Below are 24,309 nucleotides of genomic sequence, written 5' to 3' on the forward strand. Positions count from 1 at the left end.
TGCAAAGTTCTGGCTGGGGCTGATAATCTCCATTTGCCTCCATATGCAAACTCCAGCTCCCTTTCTTGCCCTCCTCCATCTATCTCTGAGCCCTGGGAAGCTGATCCCTATAGACAACATCATTCAGGACTCCTTGAACTTAGGCTTCTGGTTGGACCTGGCAAATGGGAGGCACCATCAGGGGACCAGTGGGCGGGAGAAGAGTGGTCCAGGTACGCATCTACTCCACTGCCCTCATCCCCGTGCAGCGTGCTTCTGGCAGTGGCAGTGTTTCTCTAAGATGCCAGCTCCTTGTCACGTGGACCCTCTTCTCTGCCTCAGCTTTCTCTTGCCCCAGTTACACTATTCCATACCCTTGCTTCTTTAGAGCTAAGAGAGAGAAATGTTTCCAGCGCCTTCTGCTCCCAGGGTGCCTCACCAACCCTTATCTGCTTCTGTAACCTGGCACATACCCTGGGCAAAGTCCCTTTGATAAATGTTTTCCAGTTAACCCTTTTGAGCAATGCCAACGCTGTCTCACGAGGACCCTGACAGACTTAGTTATAACCTGCAGAGCCCTGGGTGATCTGCATGTTGACCAACCCCCTCCAAGCACTCGTATCAGTAGGACCTTCTTTCCAGCTTCTGCAGCTGTTTACCATAAAGGACTCCTAGAGGAAGGAGGGCTATCAGCTTTAGCTTTTGCTTTCTTCCCTGAGCCTACTGAGTCCTAGTAAATAAATGTGCAAGATCAAAAGCAATTTTCACCTGTTCCATGGTTGTTCTCAGATCCCTGCAGTTAGGGGCACTGAAGTGGTACTGATGAAGTCTTTGGCGGACCTGGAGACTTCTCCTTATGGCCTCCACCTTTCCTCCAACCCCATCTGTAAACTGGGGATGATGGAAAGCTCCTGCCTGAGGGTCGTCTGAGGATTCAACCAGATGATGCTTACAGTGCTTACAAGGGTGCCTAGCATGTATATAGATGCTCAACACATTTTAGGTGTTATTATTTTTCCTTCCTTGGGGATGCCAGCTGTCACTGGTGTTATATGAAGGACAGAGTATCATTACATTTGCAGAGAATGCAAACTTGCCTTTGAAAGAGAGCTCTAAGATGCCACGAGGAGCCATTTAGGGCTAGCAATGCTGAGTTCATGTCTACTGAGAATGGGACAGTGATTGCAGCACTCCATTCAAGTTGACTTCAGAATACAAGGGTTTCGCATGTTGTTAATACGTTAGGCTAAGAAAATGTTCTGTCACGTTACGCTTCCAAGGAGAAGCAAAATGGCAGAGGAACAGAATTTGGACCAGAGCATTGCGGAACTGAGGGCCTGCCCCTCTCTGGCTGAGAGGGCTGGGCAAACCCCTCCTTAGCCTCAGGGTCCTGTGTTTGCACCGGGGATAACTGCTCACGATAGAGCTTATAATACATAGCTACTAAATAAGATCTAAGAATGATTAGGTGAAGTGTGTGCATATGTGTGCATGTGTGTGAGTAAATGACATGAAACATCTTTGAACTGAAATACTGCTTTCCTTTGGGACTCTCTTCTAAGAGATTCCACAATGTCAAAGTGAGTTTTTGCATCATGTCTTTTAAAATTTGCAATATGGCAGATCAACTCAGTGGAAGATTATTTGTATGAATTATCTATAGACGGATTACCACCTGAGTAAATCTTCTTTATGGAGAAACTTGATGGTGGTGGGATGGGTACACAGAAACAGGATGTACTGGGCACACAGTGGTGGTTTTGATCCTTCTCTTGCCTCAAGACAGAGTTCATGGCCAGCCTCTTCCTGCCAGATTGCAACGCTCATGTCTCACTGCTAACGCGGTTGCTCCAAGACTTGTGAGCTGCAGCCACCCACCCGAATCAGCTTGGCTTTTAGAATGCAAACTCCTGGTGCTGGCTGCATATAGAGACCCTTAGCTCCGTTCGGGCCTCACAGAGCAGAGGTGGTGTGGACTAGTGGATCTTCAGCACGCTTGGAAGGCACGTGGGCAGACAGGTTCATGCAGTGCCGGCTTCCCCCTCCTCATTGCACTCAGTATTCTAGGAAGGGGCTCCAGATCTGCTTTATTCTCACTAAGCACCCTAGGTGATTCTGTTGCAGGCATCTGGGACTGTGTTTGGAAGACATCTCGCTAGCAATACCTTTCTCAAACGAGGGGTAGGAACTTGGTGAAACTCTAAGGGATTTGCATCCTGGATGTGCTTCTGTGGCATGGTCTTCACTTCTTTTTAACTTTGTTGCACACTACTTCCCATTTCCTCCCCAATGTATGTTTATTTTTGTTTCCTTTGACCCTCTTGTCCTCTATGTCTTATTGTTCAGTATCGTTCTCTTTTACTTGGGCTTGAACTTACATAGATAAACTAGAGCTCAGGTGAAAATCCTACCATCGCTCTCAAAAATAATTATCCACTTTAACAGTGTCACAGAGCAAAGAACCCAGTCAATATAAAGCTAATTCTATCACTAAATCTCAGTCCACTCTATCCTCTGGATTGTTTGCATGTGCATTTTTATGTAGTTAGTGTCTGTGCTTTCACACCTTTTTCATTTCACCTCATTTCGCAATGCATCTCAATTTATCAACATTGACAAAATGCTTATTCTAGTGGCTTTATGGCAAAATCCTTTCACTTCTAGTATAAAATAGGTATTACTATTATTCTCTTTATTTTTAAATTAAAGACTATGCTGTACCTTTTGCTTTTCTGCTAGAGAACAGATAGAAGTTGCAGGTAAACAGTTTTACAAGTCTCATTTTTTCCCCCCAACAAATATTGGTTGGCGCTTGTACGATGTCAAGCCATGTTCTGGGGCTAGAGATAAGATAATGAAGAAGATAGACCCCAATCCTAGAAATCCAATAGGCAAAAGAGAAAAACAATTACAAATTGTGATAAGTGCTAGGAAGGAAATAAAGAGGGTGTTTAAAAGGAGAGGAATAGAGTGGAAGATATATTATGGTAGAAGGTGGTCAGAAAAGGACTCTCAGAAGTGGTGACACTAAAGCTGAAACCTAAAGAGAAGAACTCCCGAAGTGTGTATGTATGTGGGGGGCATGAAAGGTACGGACAGGGGAAAGAATCTTAAGAAGGCTCTGAGGCTGAAAAGGTCTCAGCATCTTCAAAGGACCAAACTGGAAACAATGTGGCTGAATGAGGGGGGGAATAGGGGCTAAGATAAAGTTAGAGATGAATGGAAACAGAATCATCCAGGGGCTTTTTAGGCCGTGAGAAAAACGTGTGCTTTATTTCCAGTACACTGGAAATCACTGAAAGGTTTTAAAGAAGGGAGTGTCATTATCTGCTTAATTTTGAGTTGCCCTGTGCAGACTGGATGGGCTGGGGGCACAAATGAATGCAGGTGGGCAAAGAGGAAGCAAATGCAGACATGATGGCAGCTTGACTAGGCAGGGAGCAGTGAAGATTGGTGAGAAGCGGCAGGTGGAAGTACATTTTCAAGGTGGAATCAGCAAGATTTGGTGGAAGATGGATGAAAGGGTGAGGGAGAGTTAAAACCGAAGGAATGATCCCAGGTTTTCTGCAGGAGCAATTCAGTAGATAAGATGTCAGTTCTTACCATGGGAAACCTCACTGCCTGTCTGCTTTTCGTGCCCTACCGAGCACAGATATAAACATGCAAGAATCTCACCAGAAGCTCAAAGAAGAACCAGGAGTACTTGAAGACTGTTTCTTTCACCATTCCAGTGCTGACCACCATCTGCAGGGCAAGCTCCTCATGGAAATGCTGGACACACAAACACAAAAACATTACACTTACATAATGATGGTCTGTACTAGGTGCTTTATTCGCCAACCCCACTTTTCTTTTTTCCCAACTGTAATAGCTTGTCAGTATGTGTCCTAGATGTCTTAGACCACAGTGGATGGCAGAGTCAATGCTGACACAATCTGAGACTGGAAGGCCTTTTCAGTAGGTAGGAGAAGGCTGTGTGGATCCCAAAACCCCAGAGCCACACAAGCACAGGCAGGAGTTTCGAGGGAGGAAGGGGGCACAGCAGGAGTGTATTTTTAATCCTTTCCTGAAAAGAAAAGGCAGTAGAGCATTCTGAGTCACTGGAAACCTGGGCACCTGGGGCTTCTAAACCTTACTGGACAGCTGGGTTTGAAGGACTGGCCTCGGCAGGGGACTGAAGCTAATACATTCTATGGGGGAAGCATTCCTGGGTAGCAGTCGGAACTGAGACTCTGTTCTTTTCCTTCCAGGTCCCACCATAAACCCTCTGTGTGACCACGTGTAAGCTGTTCCTCCCCTTACCCTCAATGTTCTCATCTATAATCTCAGTTGGTAGCAGTGGTTCTCAAACTTGAATGTGCGTCAGAATCCCTTGGAGAGCTTGTTAAGGAACAGATTGCTGAGCCCACCTCCAGAGTTTCAGATTCAGTAGGTCTGGGGTGGGGCCTGAGAATCTGCATCTCTAACAAGTTCCCGGGTGATGCTGTCACTGCTGGTCCAGGGACCTCAATCAAAGAACCACTGTCTAGATGGTATTTCAACTCCCTTCTAGATGGAACAAGTTTTGTTTTTATAATCCTGCTATGGCTTCGTGGGGAACGAGGTTTGGGTTTATCAGTAGATTGTCTGCATTAAAAGGCATAGGGGTAGCAGCTTGAACTCATCCAACTTCTATACTTCTTTGTCCCAGGGTCAGTTGCTCCACTTTATGTCTACACTGCCTGTCAAGTCATCTGACTGCAGATGTAGCAGACAGTGATCTTTTTACACCTTTTGCATCCTTCCCATTCCCTGCTTTACCTGGGGAACAAGTTTAAGACTAAAGGTAGGGCAACCAACTCATCTCAGTTTGCCTGAGACTGTTGTGGACAAAAACAATGTCGCCTGTCATCTCAGTAAACAATGTTGCCTGCTTATTCCAGTGAACAACAAATGTTTCCAGACCATCAAGCCATCAGCCACTGAGACCCAGACGGTGCACCCTGAGGGGAATTCAGGATGAACAAAAACAGGATACTTGGCCCTAGATAGTTAAGATGCATATCTAAGGAATAATTTCAATGAGCTCAGACTCTCGCATCTTCCCATACACAGAAAAAACACTAAAATCATTAACTTGAGATGTCTGTTTTTCATGAACATCTTTTGATGTTCAACTACATGGTTTTTTTTCCAGCAAAAATCCCTATATATCCTAGCTCTTCCCTTACCTCTTTGGAACAGTCCCTCAGATATCTGAGAGACTGTATCCTGGGCTATAGCCCTCGGTAATGTCCCCGAATAAAACATAAGTCTCAACGTTTAGGATGTGTGTTCTTTTCAGTCAACACTGTCCTGGTCTTAAAATGGAAAGTCCTACATCCCAAGGACCCCCTAAGTCCCGGAGAAACTGGGATAGCTGGTCACCCTAACTGACGGCAGAAATGATGTCTGGGCATTTTCTGTGGATTCCATTCATTTTACAACCATAAAATCTAGAATAAATACAGATGAACTCATTTTTTATTCCTCAGTGGGTAAGAAAGCTGAAACTACTTGAACAACCTAATATCACATCCTAGAGTACTGGCGTATGTGGAAATAAAGTTTTAAAGTCAACAACCAAAGCAAAAATTTATTAGAACAAAGCTTACCCTTGACAAACCTTTAAATTACCCACAGTGTACAGTAGGCATGCAACACAATTTACTGATTCTTATGTACAGTAAAATTGGAGAGTTACTCAGCTAAACTAAAAGGAGACAAATGGAAAAATCTCTGTGCAGATGGCTGGGTATTCAAACTATTTACATCCCCTGACGGTTAATGGGGATGAATGGAGAATGCTGAAGTGTTTCAGCTTGTCATTGGTCCCACTTCATTCTGTCAGGCGAGTCAAACCTTTATAATCTCAATACACGTGAACACAGTTGTGTGCTGCTGCGAGACATGAGGGAAGCTCTCCCACCTGGGAGAGGTGCAGGGCTGCGTGTTAATCTAGCAGATGGTCTAAGCTTGCCCTGATGTAACTCAGCTACACCAGGATCTTCCCATTGTAGGGAAGACATGCTCCACAAGCTTCAAAGGTAACCTCTGGAAAATAGGTCAGTTTGACTGTCAGAATCTTAAGGCAAGAGGAGATTAGAGGAGGATAAGCCGCTTCTTAAAGTAATTTATGTTGCTCACCGGGCAACATTATTACAAGAACACCTTGCTCCGGAGGGTACAGAAAATAGCCAAGCAGCTAAACCCAGTTTGCTGAGCTATTAAGGAAACACACTGGTTAAACCTCCCTCTGAAATGATTCTCTTCTGGTCACTGAAATGACCAGAAACAAAATCAAAACAAGGCAAATGTGCCCAGAAGAAATCAGGCCCTGCCTGAAGCAAGCCAGGCTGTAAGCAAATCATGGTTTTTAAGAAGGAAAATGGTACTGGTAACCAGTCCCTGCGAAGCCCAAAGCTAAGATTTAAAGTAGGTGAAATATTTATTTTCAGCACCTCATGACATCTTCTTTTACTCCTCCTGTTAGAATTAACTCCTGGTACCTCCTTCCAGACAAATGGAGCCCGTATTGCTGCCAAGTCTGCAGGCGCTGGACCCTACCAGGGCCTCCTCATGCCTGATCTTTCCCTCAGCCAGTCCAAAGTGAGCTGTGCTGAAGCTCATTCCCTCCATGCCTCACATCTTTCCCAGCGGTGTTAGCTGTTGCAAAGAGCTTCCTGTGTTATCCTTCCAATCAGCATATTTACATTTTAATAGGGGTCTTGAAAGACACTCAAGACCTTAAGTAGCTACTAAAATTGTGAGACTCTTGGGTGCCTGGCGGAGGAGAAAACTTGGGGCAGACAGTTTCTTTATCCTCCACCCCTTGGACCACACATGACGTGACAACTGGAGAATCCTCTTAATATGAAGAGTTCTTTCTGATGAGCAGTTTAACAGCTTGTCAAGTCTCTGAACTCAGAGGTAAGGCTGATTGGAAAGAATTACAAGGCTTTTCATGTCTGATATCGTATTGAAATAAATGATACCTAATTACTGCCATTCACTTTTTGAGGATGAATTGTCCCCAGCTCTCCTTTTACCAAAAAAGAAGCTAATACAGCAGTTCTCAGGTTCTCAAAGTGTGGTTCCTGGATTGGCATCAGCTGGGAACTTATCAGAAATACAAATCCTTGGGCCCTGCTTCGGATCTATTGAATCAGAAACTCTAGGGGTAGGGCCAGCAGTCAGTTTTAACAAGCCACCCAGGTACTTCTGATGCATGGTAGGTTGGAGAACCACTTAGTAGGTAATTAGGTGGTCAAAAAATGGGGCACCTGGGACAGGGCTGCAAAAGTGTGTGTGTGTGTGTGTGTGTGTGTGTGTGTGTGTGCGTGCGCGCGCGCGTGCGTGCGTGTGTGTGTTAGGAGGGCAGGAACAAGACAGGAGAGTACTTTATGGCATCTATTTTCAATCACAGTGAGAGTCCGGGCAAATTATTCTCACACTGCCTGTTCAGTACCTTTTTGCTGACTGGCCTTGGGGTTGTTGTTGAACTTGGAGCATCATTATTGCCAGAGCAATAGTAAGACATCCGGATGCAGCTACGATCAGTCATCTGAAATACACAAACCATGACTCAACAGTCAACCAACAGTGGTCCCCAGAAAAATGAGCCAACGGCCTGGAAATCCCAAGCTTAGAATTCATTGTTAACATATTTCTTTTTCTTTCTTTTTTTTTTTTTCTGGTTACAAAGGTAAAACAACTGCCAAACATAAACATAAAACAAAGCAAAGAAGGTAAAGTTACACCGAATTCTACTTGCTCCTGAGATATTCACTGTTAGTTGGTGTGTAGCCACCTATAGTTAAATCCTAGTTAAGAACCACCGGGTGCTGAACAGTCCCTTCAACTTTCTAAGTCTCTGACTTAATTGGAAGAGCAGGAAAAAAAAATGTGTGGGAACAGTGCCTCTCTGTGGGTTAGCACGGTACTTTACCCAGTCTCCTAAACACTCTTTAATAAATTGTCAAAAAACCACTTCTGAAAGGAAGATCATGCTTGATACTTCTAGTTAGACAAAATTTTTTCCACTCACTACAGAATAATTTAAAAATTCTTAACCTAGTCCACAGAGAAAATTTAATATTTTCACTTTCATTAAAGGAAACCGTAATAATCAAGTCTGTGGGTAACAGCTGCTGACCACTTCGCCCCTCGGCGATCCGCAAAGATCCTGCTTAAAGAGGACTTAGATGCAAAATTGAACCAGGCTGTGCTGGCAAGTGCTTAACAACCAGCTCTCGGAGGGGAGGGGCTGATTGGTAGAACCTGCCGATTTCTGTGCTTGTGAATGCTTCCATCATAGCTGATTTCAAGTTAACATGACGTTACCGAATATGGTGTTGCAAAGAGATGTGCAGTAGCAAACCACTGTACAGTAGGCATAAATAACCTCAAGAACATAGATAACAGTAAAATGTAGTAAAGCAATTAAGAAGGGATGAGGCTTGGGTACTCCCTTAAAAAGGGAATAATTTTAGATTTATGGACAAGTTGCAAAGGTGGTTCTTGGATACGCTTCACCAAGTTCCTCTTAATGTTAATATCTTACATAAATATGGTACATTTGTCAAAACTAAGAAATTAACATTGGCACATTAACTATTAACTAAACCACAGACTTTATTTGAATGTCACCAATTTTTCCACTAATGTCCTGTTCTACTCCAGAACACTGCATTTAGATTACCTTTGTTTTCCATATAACTTATTTGTTAGTTTATATAATTTAATTTTTAATAATGTCTGCGTTTAACAACTGTTCAGAAAGTTCCTGAAAATTTAACAGTCAGCTCTCAGAAACTGGTATGAACCAGCTCCAGCACATCCCTGGGTTGATTCTGTAAGTCAAAAAGTATAGAATATCAACAATTTCATATGATACAACCTATAGATCATCAGAATCTCTAGGAGTGGATCTATAGATGATTCTTACATTCATCCAGGGTTCAGAACTTCTACAGAGATGAGGAAAATAAGGCTCAGGGCAGGAATTGACTTGTCCATGACCACAGGCCTGGGTGGTATCAGATCGAGACTCAACCCTGGTCTCCAGATTTCCTGTCTCACAACGTACTGTCTCAAGTAGGTGGTCTGTGTTAGGGGAATGATGTCAAAACCTAGAGAGTATGATTTTTCTTCATTAGAGGAAATGACATTATTCCAAAAGCTTAGCCATCCTGAGGCCACAGATAACTGGAAAGAAAATTCAGATTAAGAATTCATGGTAGCTTTGTACATACATGAAAAACCACTGAATTATACACTTCAAAAGGGTGAATTTTATGGTATGTGAATTATATCACAAGTTTTACAAATTTCAAACGAGAGACGTTTTACAAAATACCTGACCAGTATGCCTCAAAACTGTCAAAGTCCTCAAAAACAAGGAAAGTCTAAGAAATTGTCACAACCCAGAGGAGCTACGGAAACGTCACTACAAAATCTAATGTGGTATCCTGGGTGGGATCCTAGAACAGAAAACAGACATTAGGAAAAAACTGAGGAAATCTGAATAAAATATAAACTTTAGTGAATAATAATAATATATCAATATTGGTTCATTAATTGTGACAAATGTGCCGTTCTAATGTAGAATGTTAGTAACAGGGAAACTATGCATTGAGTACACAAGAATTTTCTGTCATATATTGACAATAATTCTATAAATCTAAAACTTTTATAAAATAAAAAGTTTACGAGAAAACATAAAGAATTCATGGAGGGAAACCATCTAGGGTAAGTCACCAACCCTCCCAGGATCTCGGTTTTTGTTTATAAATTTGGCTTTGATCTTTGGGATTCTTACATGGGATAATCAATCCATCTATGGATGTTAATGAATCTAAAAGGCAGGTTATTAAAAAATAAAACAAAAAACAGTCTTTCTAGGCATCAAAAACAGTTAAAGCCAAATTTTTTTCCTGGAAGATAAAATTCATGGTATTCATCAACTCCACGGAGCTAAACCAGCTATGCCCGATAAACTTCCCACCAGAGTTCACTAACTCCGCGCATACCTTCAAATGCCAGTCTTGCCTGGCATCAGAATGATCTCAGTCACTTCAAAAGAAAAGAATATTAATAACTTGAAAGCTGAGCATTTGACCAAGCCAGTGGGCAGCAGCAGTGGTTGATTTCGTGTTGTCTCTCCAAGTGTTAGTTAAAAATAAAAAAGCCCATGTCTCTTTCCAGGGTTTAACATCTTCCTTACCTTTGAAGACATGATGTTCTTAACCTCCTCGTCTGCTGCAGAGTGTGTCCCCACGAGGTCTGGGTTACTGCTGCTCATCACTCGGGCCTGCATCAGCTTTGAACTCACAGCGGCAGCAGACGTGCGTCCGTATGTGTGGTAGCGAGGGTCTGGGAAGGAAGTGGGGCTGCCTGCACCCCACCAGGTATAGACATGTCAACAGAAAGCGGATTAGAGTCACTTATTGGACTTGAGAAGGAACTGAGGAGGGATGGGGTAGACAGTAGAGTGGAAACCCACTAGATTAGGTCTTGGAATTAGGGTCTTATTAGCAAATGCCTAGGAGAGGCCAGGGAGGCAATGTTTTGGTGGAAAGATAGGGTGTGAGGCAGTAGGGAGGGGTGAGGACTGTGGTAAACTGGAAACACATGCCTCATCCAAAGACAGGGGCTGCTCCTCATCTCCAGCTTCTTCTTGCCATGGGGAAACAGCCCACGAAGTTCTGATTTCTGAAGACAAGCTCGAAATGTGGATATTTTTTATTTCTTAGTATTTAAATGATGACAGCTTTATAAGTCTTGCATTTCTGAGATTTGAGAATCCAAGGAATCATCTGAATCTTATGAGAATAAGTATACACTGTATAGCAATGTTTCTCACCTTTGAGTATTTACATGTGTTCAAAGGTGATTATGTGAGTCTATGAATATTATGAGTATTTTTAAAAAACATTTAAAATTACAGGTTTACTTGAAATGAGGCTGCATGGAGTAATAAGTATGCCCAAGTTCCTTTGTCAGAGCCTGGAATTTTGTTAACTTATTGATGCTATTTTTTTTTTTTTTTTGCAGTACGCGGGCCTCTCTCGTTGCGGAGCACAGGCTCTGGACACGCAGGCTCAGCGGCCATGGCTCACGGGCCCAGCCGCTCCGCGGCATGTGGGATCTTCCTGGACTGGGGCACGAACCCGTGTCCCTGCATTGGCAGGCGGACTCTCAACCACTGCGCCACCAGGGAAACCAGATGCTACTTTTTATATCATGCTGACCAGACGTTCTGGTTGATTATTATAAAAAGACTGGAGAAATGAATTATTATTTCAGAAGTTTAGTTTGGGGGAAATGAGAAAAGGGATTTATTTTTTCATAATGAAAAGTTTAGGGGCCACTGCTTACCACAGCTATCAAATATATATTATTTTCCTTATCATTATGATCCTAGAATCCTAGGCATCTGTTGTCACTTCTCCAGCTTTCAAAAGAAGGGATTTGCAACTGAATCAATTTCGTTTCTTTTTATGGCTGAGTAATATTCCACTGTATATATGTGCCACATCTTCTTTATCCATTCATCTGTTGATGGACACTTAGGTTGCTTCCATTGTCCTGGCTATTGTAAATAGAGCTGCAGTGAACATTGTGGTACATGACTCTTTTTGAATTATGGTTTTCTCAGGGTATATGCCCAGTAGTGGGATTGCTGGGTTGTATGGTAGTTCTATTTGTAGTTTAAGGAACCTCCATACTGTTCTCCATAGTGGCTATATCAATTTACATTCCCACCAACAGTGCAAGAGGGTTCCCTTTTCTCCACACCCTCTCCAGCATTTACTGTTTGTAGATTTTTTGATGATGGCCATTCTGACCAGTGTGAGATGATATCTCATTATAGTTTTGATTTGCATTTCTCTAATGATTAATGATGTTGAGCATTCTTTCATGTGTTTGTTGGCAGTCTGTACATCTTCTTTGGAGAAATGTCTATTTAGGTCTTCTGCCCATTTTTGGATTGGGTTGTTTTTTTGTTATTGAGCTGCATGAGCTGCTTGTAAATTTTGTAGTGAGGTGGATAGGCCTAGAGTCTGTCATACAGAGTGAAGTAAGTCAGAAGGAGAAAAACAAATACCGTATGCTAACACATACATATGGAATCTAAGGGAAAAAAAATGTCATGAAGAACCTAGGGGTAAGACGGGAATAAAGACACCGACCTACTAGAGCATGGACTTGAGGATATGGGGAGGGGGAATGGTAAGCTGGGACAAAGTGAGAGAGTGGCATGGACATATATACACTACCAAACGTAAAATAGATAGCTAGTGGGAAGCAGCCACATAGCACAGGGAGATCAGCTCGGTGCTTTGTGACCACCTAGAGGGGTGGGAGGGAGGGAGACGCAAGAGGGAAGAGATATGGGAACATATGTATATGTATAACTGATTCACTTTGTTATAAAGCAGAAACTAATACACCATTGTAAAGCAATTATACTCCAATAAAGATGTTAAAAAAAAAAAAGTACCGACTGGGTGAAGATCAGTGAGGGATTATCAAATAGGCAGAAAAAACAAGTGTTTAGAATATAAAAATAGGGAGGAAGGCAGATAGAAAGCAAGAGAGAAAAATCTAGACATGAACTTTTTTTTTTTTTGCGGTACGCGGGCCTCTTACTGCTGTGGCCTCTCCCATTGCGGAGCACAGGCTCCGGACGCGCAGGCGCAGCGGCCATGGCTCACGGGCCCAGCCGCTCCGCGGCATGTGGGATCCTCCCAGACCGGGGCACGAAGCCGCGTCCCCTGCGCCACCAGGGAAGCCCGAGACATGAACTTTTAATTTCACCATTCATGCAAGTTTTGTTTATTCTGAAAGATAAAAATTTAACTTTCGGGCTTTTAATTTTATTGTGAATTCTGTGGGGCGGGGGTGAGGGTGCGCTGCCCGCCAGGCTCCCATACTCCGGTGGCGGGGTGGGGGTGGGACAGGGGGACGTTACCTGACTTGGGTACGTCCCTCTGCGGCTCGGGCAGGCGGAAGACGTAGTGCACATAGGAGGCCAGCAGGCAGTTCCTCCCATGCTGGTCCTTGCCCAGGCCCTTGCTGTTGTGCAGACTGTTGGCGGTGACCACCACAGACTCGAAGGCAAACTGGGAGAAGTTGGCTGAGGAACCAAGAGAAAAATGGGCGGCCCCTCAGTGAGTCCTTAATGAGCCTGAGGTGGAACATTCTTTGGGGCAGTGACAAGGAGTCCTGAGCGCTGACCGGCTGAACCAGGCTGAACCCCCTGGGGCAGGGTGAGTGGTTTTAGTAAGCTCCAGCAGGCCAGCTCTGCTTACTGCAAAGGACTTCACATTTCCTCCTTCTGCCAGCACTGTGGTTTTTCAGGACGAAGATACGAGCCTGTCCAGACCTCCTCCCCTCTCTAAACCACGCTGTTAAGTGGTGCTACTCAGTGGGGTCTGTCCTGACATCATCAGTATCACCTAGGATCTTATTAGAAATGCAGAATCTCAGGCCCCACCCAGGACCGACTGAGTCAGCATCTGCATTTTAACAAGATGCCCAGGTCATTCTTACGCACACTATGGTTTGAGATGGGCTGTTGAACAATATGGATTCTTGGTGTACAGATTAATCTAAAAACATATGTGTATCATGTCAGTCCCTGGACCTGTACAAACAGTACTTCACTGTGTACACTCTTGCTGAGGAGCTCCAAACCCTCCACAGTCTGGCTCCACCCTACTTATCCCACATGGTACCCTCTTCTGCTCAAATTCAACTTCCTTAAAATAAGGCAATCTTTATACTGTCCCCATCGCACGTCTGCTTCTCACTTCTGCAGTTTTGCTCGTGCTGCTGTCCTCACCTAGAAAGCCCTCCTTGCTCCCACCCACAAAATCATACTAACCTTTCAATGCTAAGCACCATCCCACCTCCTCAATGAAGCCTCTGACACCACTCAGTACAGGGCTTAAGTGACACCAGATCACAAGGTTCCTGGGCTGTTTGCAGTGGGAAATTCTGTCTCTCTGATAGGCTGGAAGCAAAGTGCATTTCTCATACTTTCTTCTCTCCCCACCATGCCTTCCATGGTGCCTGACACAGATAAGTTCTGAATAGATGCTTGGAGACCAAGTGCCTCCACCTATGCTGCCTGTCCCAACACCCTGGAGTCCCACATATTGGCTCAAAATGTGTGAATGAACATTCTGTCTAGTGAACAAGTCTACACTGCATAGCTGGGGCCTACAAAGCAGTGCACCACACATGTGCAGGGCGTAGAAGGAAATCCAGGGAGGGTACAGATGGCCACTCCACAGGCATCTAGCTGGAGAGGCAACAGCTACATGTGTGAAAAGGTAGCCGACAATGTAGGACGGCTTATCTGTGGAGCCACAGCAGAGGCATCCCAGGATACACTGCAAACTGAGGGATTCAGAGGTCACGCTCTTCCCTAGCTCTGAAAGCTCCCCCATGTGTCCTAGGCTACAAGTTCATTGCTCCCTCCCCACCAACTTACTCATATTCCACGGCCCAACAGTGTTATCTCCTCCTTTTCTGACACTCCCAGGAAAGTGGGTTTTGACACTTTTTTCTGAACTACTTTTTTTCTGATCCAGACACTCTGGTCCTCTGCTTTTTGCCAGTCTCTGTCCCCATTTTGGCTTCTTTCCCTCTAACCCCACTTCAAAGCCATCTCAGTTGCAGTCTTCTTTCTGGGGGCCTTCCTCACCCTCCCGGATGGATGTCTTCGTCATCACCCCGACAGTATTCAGCTGTGTCCATTTGAGGACTTGTGTCCTGTGCTGCTGATCTTTGCTATATTTTATCGTAAGTCCTCTGAGGTTCAATATGCTCTTGATTATTATGGCAAAACCTACAACTCTAAGCACAGTACTGGCAGCATGGATGGTACCCAAAGATATCTGCTGGGCTGGAGAGCACAGACTAATACAAGCCCAGCTGAAAACAGTGTCAAACAAAGATGCCCTACAGCAGCCAGTCTACCCCTGCAGGAGATGGAAGAACCACTGGACCCAGGCCCTACATGACATTATTTCCAAAGGAAGTCTTACACATTGTATTTAGTGTTCATTTGTTAAAAGTAAGCATTTAAGATGGGCGTTTGCTGCGTGCTGAGGGGAGGGGAGAATGGGGTGACTGTTCAGGAGTGTGGGGTTTCATTTGAGGCTGATGAAAATGGTCTGGAATTAGAAAGTAGTGACAGTTGCATTACCTCGTGAATATACTAAAAACCACTGAATTGTACACTTTAGTGAATTTTATGGTATATGCATTTTATCTCAGTAAGAAAGGGATCACATTGAATTTCAATTTAGACAGTTCCTTTCCTTCCACTTAACATGGGTTGTCTTATTTCTTTAAAACATTGGATTCCCTTGTTGGTCAAGTCAACAAAAAATATCTTCGAGGTAAAAGAAAACCATCAATTACTAGGAATGAAATTTAAAGGATTGGCTTCAGTCATTCAACACATTAATGTAAAAAAAACCCGATAATTTTAAGCATCCTATATTAATGTTTCTTTTTTTAAAACATCCAGGGAATCTCCAAAAAAAAAAAAAAAATAGCAGTGGACTTGGTTTCCCTTGGACTCACATCCTCAACAGAAAGATCACATTGGCCCTGCTCCCGGAACTTCTGGAAAATCGTGTTTCATAAAACAAGGCACTGCCTGCCTCCTCCCAGGCCCCCAGGCCTCCTACCTGTCTGGCCAGCGATGACCATGGGCTGCACGAACAGCTGGAAGAGCTTGTCCAGCACCAGGTGCAGGAAGAGCACAAGGGGCTCCAGGCGGGAGGAGTTGAGGCAAATGATGCTGAGCTTCAGCTCATGCTCCAGAGCCGCTTCACTGATCTTCTGGTCCAGCACGCGGATGGGGAAGGTCACCTGGCTTTCCAGGGAATGGCAGAGGGTGAAGAACTTCTCCAGGTGGTTGTCCTGGGAAGGCAGATGGCAGGCCTCATGGGTCTCATCCCCTCAACGCTCACCAGTGGATTCATAAACACAATCAGATAGCTCCTTCTAGGCAAAACCTCTTACCCAGTGTTTCAGAGCAGAAGTTCTAAGACACGGGTGTTTCAGACCAGGTTATGAACTTCTTTGTAGAGTGTTGTGCACAAAATAGAACCTCTCAATAATTATTAGCTGAAGAAAAATTAATTTGGACTCTGACATGTTCTGTAAGCAGAGGCAGGGATACCAGGCAAACACACTGCCGAGACAGGGGTCTAAGCAGATGCAAAACTCAAGACAGTGGCAGGAAAAGAAGAGAAAGTAGAACAACAACAACAAAAAATCTGGAAGAGAAATGGCAGAATTACAGAGGGAAATGAGACAGCAACAGCAGGAAAATGTTTAAATGAAGTCTCCCCACGAAACTTCTCAACCAACAGTGCAGGTGCCAAGCTGCTTCAACATTTTTATAAGGTCTTTCTATGAAAACAACAAATAAAACCTAACAGGCTTGCAATTTCCCTCATAGAACTAAAAGGGTTTTTTGGTGTTGTTTTATCCAGGCACAAAGATCTTCACTGATCTTTTATTGAACTGTCCTTAGAAGTTTCTCTGCTGCACCCCATCTTCATTATTAGCCTGCTGTTCTGATTTAAACTTGACCTGGATACTCCTTACCTGGGTGTGAACAGAAGAAACAGCTTGCACTTCAATATTGAATACTCCCTTATGTCCTTCAGCCCATTTAATGGGAGGATTCTGCAAAGGGACTTTCTGTGTTAAAAGAAAACAAATTAGCAATTCAATTCCCTTTTCTCAGTACTAACAAGCAGAGTAAAGCAACCTGACAGTAGATGTCAGGGTTATACAAATACAAATCTCCCTGGAAAACTAATATAACTGGCCTTAGAGTTAGGAGTCCTGGGTTCAAGTTCAGTTTTACACCAAATTAATTATTTTCACTTTGAGAGGTCAGTGAAACTTTCTGGGCCTTCATTTTCTCATGCTGAAAGAAGGGGTTTGAATCGAGTTATCTATCTAATTTAAGCTTCCATCCAGCACTGGTAATCCTTGATTCTAGGAATTAAAATAAAGTCATATCCTAATGATTTCTCCATTAATCAGGAATGTCAGGACAAAGTGTAGAATATCTTTAGAAGACATGAAATTTTAATGCTTTTGAGAGACTACAGTTTTGTTCCCTTTTAACAAAATGTTTCCAAGTAGCAGTCCTTCTAGGCTCCTGCTTTAATTACTCAAAATGACTTTTATAATATTTATATATCAATAGCCCGGTAGTCCTCAGAGACCACTTCTTGCCTTAAAATCTCAAGGGAATTGTCATCCTACAGTGTTGAGTAAGGAGGGCCTTGGCAGACTTGGCCATGTGAGCGTGGGTTTTGTGTCTCTTGCATTTTAATGGAAGGAAACATACTGTACTTGCGAGGGTAGGATGTGTGCACGGGGTGGGGACCTTTGGAACTATCTCAGACAGAGTTACAAACTGGGGCCCAAAGCTGGATCCAGCCCACAGACAGGTGCTGTTTGGCCCAGTGTTAGAAACTGTCGAATTAGTTGCCAAACATTTGAATGTCAGAAAATTTCACATGAAAGCCTGCTTTTCTATCGTCTTTTGAGAATCTGAAGATATGAAGACATTGGTCTTGCATCCCAGCATGGCACCAATGTGCAGAGCAGAGGAGTAGCTATGACCTTGGGTGGGAAGACAGTCTCCAGTGTGAACAAATTCCACCAGGACCTTGCACTCATTATTAATGAGTCCAACCTGTGGGGTCACTGGAGTTTGCAGTAATCTAAAGCAACACTGACCACTAAAAATATAATGTGAGCCATCTATGTCATTTAAAATTTTCTAGTAGCCACATTAAAATTTTTTTAATGTGATAATGATTTTAATACTGTGTTTCATTGAACCCAATATAGCCTAAAGATTATCGTTTCAACATGTAATCAAAATAGAAAACTATGAATAAGATATTTTATATATTTTTTTCCTGCTACTAAGTCTTTGAAACCCAGTTTGTGTTTTATACTTACAGCACATCTCAGTTTGGACTAGCCACATTTTAAATAGCCTCACGTGGCTAGTGGCAACGCTATTGGACAGGGTAGCCCTAAGGCATATTAGGAGAAGCTGAGGGCATATTGATAAAGACAGCTTAGGGCAAGCAGGAAAAAGGAACTAATATTTACTTAAGCATCGAATTTGTTGCTTGATATGTATTATCTCATTCAATGTTCACAGCTACCTTGCAGGCAGGTCTGGGCTAGGTTTCCTCTTTGAGACTCAGAGAGGGTAAGCAATTCACCCATGTTCACACAGCTAGGGCATGGCAGAATCTGGATTTTGGATCAAGATGTGTTTGTCTCCAAAGCCAGGTGTGTTTACTGGGTGTTCTAGGAAATTAGAATGTGCAGCCTGATGTTGAAAAGGTGGTTTTGAGGGCTTCAGCAAGGGGCTGTGTGTCCAAATCATAAGAAGTAACAGGGAGTATCTGTGAACATACAAAACCACTTAGGTGGTTTTGAGGAGAATAGTTTTGATCTCAATTCAGGCATATGCATGTGGCCCAGGGCAAAGGAAGCTTCTCTCTCCAGGGGAAAATAAAAAAAGGAAATAGAAAACGGAATAGCCTGGGGAGTGGGGGTGGGTAGTCAGAGTAGGAAAGAAAGTTGACTATAAAATTTGGAACAAAATTCAAATTCCTGGGAAATTCAACTTGAAATATGCAAGGAAAACAAAAGAGATGAAGGGGGACCTATAGATTAAGAGCCTTAAAAGACATGTCAAGCAATAGCAACGTATAGAGCTTATTTGGAGCCTCATACGCAACAAACAACTGTAAAAAAAAAATGACATTAATGAGATCATTGGAAATTTGATCACTGGATATATGACGGTATTAAGGAACTATTAATTTTTAAGGTATGACAATGGTATGGTTAAAAAAGGAGCCCTTATCCTTTAAGATAAAATACTGAACTATTTATAAATGAAATGATATGATGTCTGGTATTTGCTTCAAAATAAATCTTATTGATGTAAACCTACACCAACCAGACTGAGAAGCATGAGCGCTGGTGCTGGTGCAATCAGAACGGAGGGTTCACTGGGCTCCCTTTAAACTAGTGGATTGCAGCAGAATGTATGGGCAAAAAGGCGGGACAGGGAACGGGAGGAGAGAAAGAATATTGACATTGGCCTCTTTAGAGGAATAAAAGCCCCAATATCCACCTGGGGACTGTGACAATTGATCCAGAGGAGAAACCAGTGGAATCTGGCATGGGAACCTTTTGTAAGGATGGGAGCTGAGAGCAGTTGTTATCACAGGTGAGCTCTATTTGCCTTTTTTTTTTTTTTTTTGCGGTACGCGGGCGTCTCACTGTCGTGGCCTCTCCCGTTGCGGAGCACAGGCTCTGGACGCGCAGGCTCAGTGGCCATGGCTCATGGGCCCAGCCGCTCCGCGGCACGTGGGATCTTCCCGGACCGGGGCACGAACCCGTGTCCCCTGCATCGGCAGGCAGACTCTCAACCACTCTGCCACCAGGGAAGCCCTGCCTTCCTTTTTAAAATACCTCATTCTGTAAACCCCTTTGTTATAGATAATACAAGGTAATGCTGCCTGGGTATGGGTTGTATTTACCCAACATTCTGAATTGGTGACAATCTAAATTAATGAGGTCTTAAAACCAGTTATTTCTCCCATCCTATCAGAACAACGTGCTCTCAGAAAACACCCTGTGCTGACAGATGACTGCTCCCCAAAACACGCTGAGCATCCTTAGTCATGTATAAAGGAATGGGAAGTGGCTCTGGAAAGGTGGTCCAAGACCATGGCTGGACAGGAACCAGGTGATGGCCAGCTTGCTGGTTACCTCTGCAGAATGCATAGAGTAGTTGGGTGGCAGCTTCTCCAAGGCAACTGGGAGACAGTAGGAGCCAGTTTGAAGACGTTCGTTTAAGAGAATTGGCAGCCACTGAAATAGATGATGTAAAGAATAAAATGGGATTTATTACAGCATATAATTCTGGCAATTTATCTAGCTCACAATAATCAAACGCAACTAAATGATGATTAGATATTGACCAGAGCTCTTTTGGGCAGTAATTTCTGTCAAGTTCTTAGATTTTAAATTCCCTGAGAGCTCCTGAGATGGTAATATCAATGATTCACTGCTTTCGGAGCCAAAGCAGTAGCATTTTTCTTTATAGCCAATGTGTGTGTATATCTGGAAAACATCAATGCTTATTTTACCTTTTATATATTTTAAAGAAATAACTTTTTCCCCTTGGGGAAAAAAGAGCTATTTTTATATGTGAAGCATATATATAAAATTTGGAAATAATGGACATTGTAATGAGAGTATTCTTTCACTATCTCTCACCCACTGCCTTTCATTCCTGAAATAGTCATTTCCTAAGTCAAGTCATCTCTGCTCTTTGCTGCAATCTGGTTTGGCACATTTTGCTACTTCTGACAGGAAAAAAGCAAGTGAATAGAATTTAGCTGTTTATCTCTGCAGGAACCTTGGAGGCCCCAACAACTGCAGAGTGAATCTGCAAGTTGAAAACAACTCACTGAATATCCCAGGAGAGTTTCTACGGAGTTTCCTTGCTTCTGCTGACAGCTGATATGGTAGAAGGTGAACAGGAGGTGGTGATTTACTGTGAGCTTAGCAGGGAGCTTAATTTTCACTTCTTCATAGAAGTCAGGAGACCTGTTTCAAAAGCACATTAGACACAAATAACTTTTAGCAAGAATGATGGCTTCTCTGACTATAAATTGTAACACCACGGACCCTTTGCCCCTCAGAATTCGCCTGCTTGGTGTTTTACTTTTCATTTTACATCAGTCTCCTCCTAAGCTTAAAGTCCTGAGACCAAGCTTATGTCACTGGATACACTTCACTTATATAAGGTTGCTCACAAACAAAAAGCTTTGCCAGAAAAAAAAAATCCCTGCACACAATGGAAAAATCCAACAACTTAATTTGGACAGAGGATGAGGTTTGGAGTCCTGCTGTGACCTCCTTTTCTATCTCTACCCCAAGAACAGGGACTGGTGCACAGCCGGCACTCATCAAAGGATTTGGGGGAAACAAATGAAGGATGCAGGAAGGAAAGGGAATCTGATTTTACTGAATTATGATGTCCCAGGCGGTTTACTAAGGGCTTCACATACATTATTCATTTAATCCTCATTCCAGTCCAAGAGGGTGGGTTCAGAGAAGTATTCAATACTTAAATGGGCCAAGGTTATCAGGCCGGAATCAAATCCACAGATGTCCTACCTGGAAATGTGAATAACAGTTTAGACATTATTCTCTGACTCAATTTACCCACATAAAAATGAGTGTTTCATTTCTCCTTTGGTCAACTTAAATCTTCTTAAAGTAGGTAGTGGTGCAGGTACGGATAGAAGACAAGGAGACAGACCAAGGAGGGCTGGATTTTGTTTCTGGCCCCTCCAGTACCTCAAAGCAAGGCAAGAAATTTATTTCTTTATGGAACACCATAAGAGCTCTCTATATCACACCAGAGTAGAAGGCTCCAGAAAACTCAAAACAATATTAGGTTCTTGAAGATATGTTCTTCTCCCAATCACAGGTAATGGCAAAATTTGTGGTTCTCCAACATAGAATCAGGGAACTGGCATGGATTTCCTCTGTCCCTCAGTCCCTGAATTATAAATACTGGTAGAAGGAATCACCTAGGGGATTCAGAAAAGCCAGGAGATAATAAAACAATCTTGGCATATGTTTAGAACTCTGAAATATACTTACTTGTTGTGGTATGTCACAGCCGTGTAAACTTCCTGCAGAAATTCAGGCCCATTGGATCTTCCAAAGATGACCTGTTCACCAGTATAGAAAGGGCCAAATTAACTGTGATATTTGGTTAAATCAAATCAATGACCATCAGCCCAGTAGGAGGTTCTGGTCTCATAGAGCTGCATTTTGTAAATTAATAAGCGGCCCAACTGATGCAGAAGAACTGGCTATGAAGGGTAAACGGAGACCGCAGAGGCTACATCAGTGACCAAGGGCCATAGGCTTGTGAGACTAGAAAACCAGTGCTCTCTAGATCCGCCTCTTCCCCAGAGGTCTATACTACAGGGCAACGTTACAGAGTTGTGCTCTCTGTGAGAGACCCCTGGTCGAGGCTCTTTTGCCGGGTCACTTGGGTCATCAGGACCATCACTGGCCACACGTTTATGGTGTTTAGAAGAAGACACCTCTTTGGGCCTGGGTCAGCCCTAAAGGCACATGACTTCACACGTGGACTCACCTCTGGGTAAATTAAAAAAGAGCCCTTCCTACTAGATGCACTAATGCCCATGCCAGGTCCCAGGGCTTGGTGAGTGGTGAACAGGCTGGAGTCTGGCCCCCACTCATCCCCGGCTGGGTACCTTGGCTACCACAGCTGTACCCGGCAGCCCTGATGGATCTGCCAGGGGCGAGAGTAGGGAGAACCAGGGGAGTCTTCCTCTAGGATTTCTTTCCCACAACCATTGCAAAAGGATGCCTTGCATTGGGAAGGTAGGTGGGACATTAAAAAGATGGTTTTTTAAAAAAAGTGGATATTTGAAGAATGGAAGCACTGGAAAAAAGTGACTTCAGTAGAAAGGTATATTAACTGAATTCTACACCTTAAATAAAATAGTAGTAGCTAACCACCGTCTTGTTTGTTGGCAGACGGTTAAAAAAATACAAATTCTGGCATCTTGGGTTCCTTAGGGAACACTGCATTATGTATTTATTATTTGATTTACATTTTACCTCAGGATGAAGATCCATTCCTAGAAGGCATTGAGATGGTGTCTGTTTATTATGACTAGGCAGTACTTTCTATTATATTTATCTTTAGAGGTGGACTGGGGCTTAGGTAGATGTGTACCGCAGTGCATATCTGAAAGTACAGCAAGCGTGGCTGACACCTTGGGCCTGTCTTTCTACTTCTTATGCTGTTAGGGTGGCAAGGAAAGAATTCATGATATTTTTCAGTCTTCTAAAATGATCTGCATTTCTAAATTTCCCAGCTCACTGTGGCATAAGTTGGGAAAGAGACTTTCGATTTAGGCTGACCCTGCTTCCCCATCAGCATCCTGGGAGCAATACTGGACCAGCCACAAAGGCCCGTGCACATGATCAGTGGTACTGGCCTGAATCAACACACACACTCGACGCTGATCAGCCCTTGATTTTGTCTGTGTGAACCAGCAAGGGAAGTTCAGCCCACCCTGGTTCGAGGCAAATGTTTATTTCCCTCATTACCGGCATAGCATTGCTGGCATCCTCTCCACACATAAATTGGATCTTGATTGTGATGTTCCGGGCAGATGCTAGTTTGTTAGCGAAGTTCAGCCTCTGTGGGTAGACATAGAGAAGGTTTCTGGAAAACAAAAGATGAGGAAACAATCAGTAAAGTCTAGAGTTTCTTTTAACCAAGTTCTTCAGGGAATGCTAAAGCCTGCACTCATGAGATGACAGTTCTGAAGGAGTTTTTCCTTTCAGAAGCGAATTACTTTTGGAGAGTGAGTTACTGTTGATTCTTCCTCTTCAGCTGCAGTGATCTGATAATAACCAACATTGTTCTCTGTTTTGCTACACAGACAGAGGTGCCTGCTGCAGTTGAGAAAGTCTCGGAATGTCTTGGAATGTGCAAATCTGCCTAGCGGTAACTATATGTCTGATACAAAGATAAGAAGGCAAGATGTTCAGTTCATTTTAAACAAAACTCATGGCCATAGACAGCGGCCTAATTTCAGTTCTCCTCTTTCTCCTTTCTAATGTTATGTAGTAGTTCAATTTTTTTTTTTTTTTTTAATCTTAGTTTGGCCACGCTGTGCGGCATGCAGGACCTTAGTTCCCCGACCAGGGATTGAACCTGCGCCCCCTGCAGTGGGAGCGCAGAGTCTTAACCAGTGGACCACCACGGAAGTCCCGGTAGTTTCCATTTTTTATTGGCATGACTTTCTGTATTGGTTTAACTTTCTTTTTTCAGCTGCCTTGGGTCTTAGTTGTGGCATGCGGGATCTTCTGTTGTGACGTGCCAGCTCTTTGTCGTGGCGCACGGGCTTCTCTCTAGTTGTGGCGTGCGGATTTTCTATCTCTAGTTGAGGCGCATGGGCTCAGTAGTTGTGTTACGCGGGCTGTGTCCCACGTCATGTGGGATCTTAGTTCCCTGACCAGGGATCGAACCTGCGTCCCCTGAATTGGAAGGCGGATTCTTTACCACTGGACCACCAGGGAAGTCCCTAACTTTCTTTTCTTACGTAAGATGACAGTTCAAACTTCCAAGCCCAATTAGCTACATAACATAATACAAAA

General features: G+C 43.4%; 1 protein-coding gene across 3 annotated transcripts in view; it reads right to left on the reverse strand.

Annotated features, from left to right (window-relative positions):
- Positions 1–24,309, reverse strand: part of DOCK8 (dedicator of cytokinesis 8) — a 223,036-nt gene that overhangs the window by 66,078 nt on the left and 132,649 nt on the right. For all 3 annotated transcript variants that reach the window (XM_079926384.1, XM_079926385.1, XM_079926386.1), the window contains 10 exons: positions 23,254–23,371; positions 21,763–21,833; positions 20,559–20,697; positions 19,855–19,956; positions 16,636–16,731; positions 15,708–15,942; positions 12,974–13,138; positions 10,223–10,392; positions 7,466–7,561; positions 3,655–3,750 (listed from right to left, as the gene is read on the reverse strand). In XM_079926384.1, the coding sequence (XP_079782510.1) occupies positions 3,655–3,750; positions 7,466–7,561; positions 10,223–10,392; positions 12,974–13,138; positions 15,708–15,942; positions 16,636–16,731; positions 19,855–19,956; positions 20,559–20,697; positions 21,763–21,833; positions 23,254–23,371 (1,288 nt within the window). The remainder of the gene's footprint in view (positions 1–3,654; positions 3,751–7,465; positions 7,562–10,222; positions 10,393–12,973; positions 13,139–15,707; positions 15,943–16,635; positions 16,732–19,854; positions 19,957–20,558; positions 20,698–21,762; positions 21,834–23,253; positions 23,372–24,309) is intronic.

The sequence above is a fragment of the Stenella coeruleoalba genome (genome assembly GCF_951394435.1).
Source record: "Stenella coeruleoalba genome assembly, chromosome: 7".
NCBI lineage: Eukaryota > Metazoa > Chordata > Mammalia > Artiodactyla > Delphinidae > Stenella > Stenella coeruleoalba.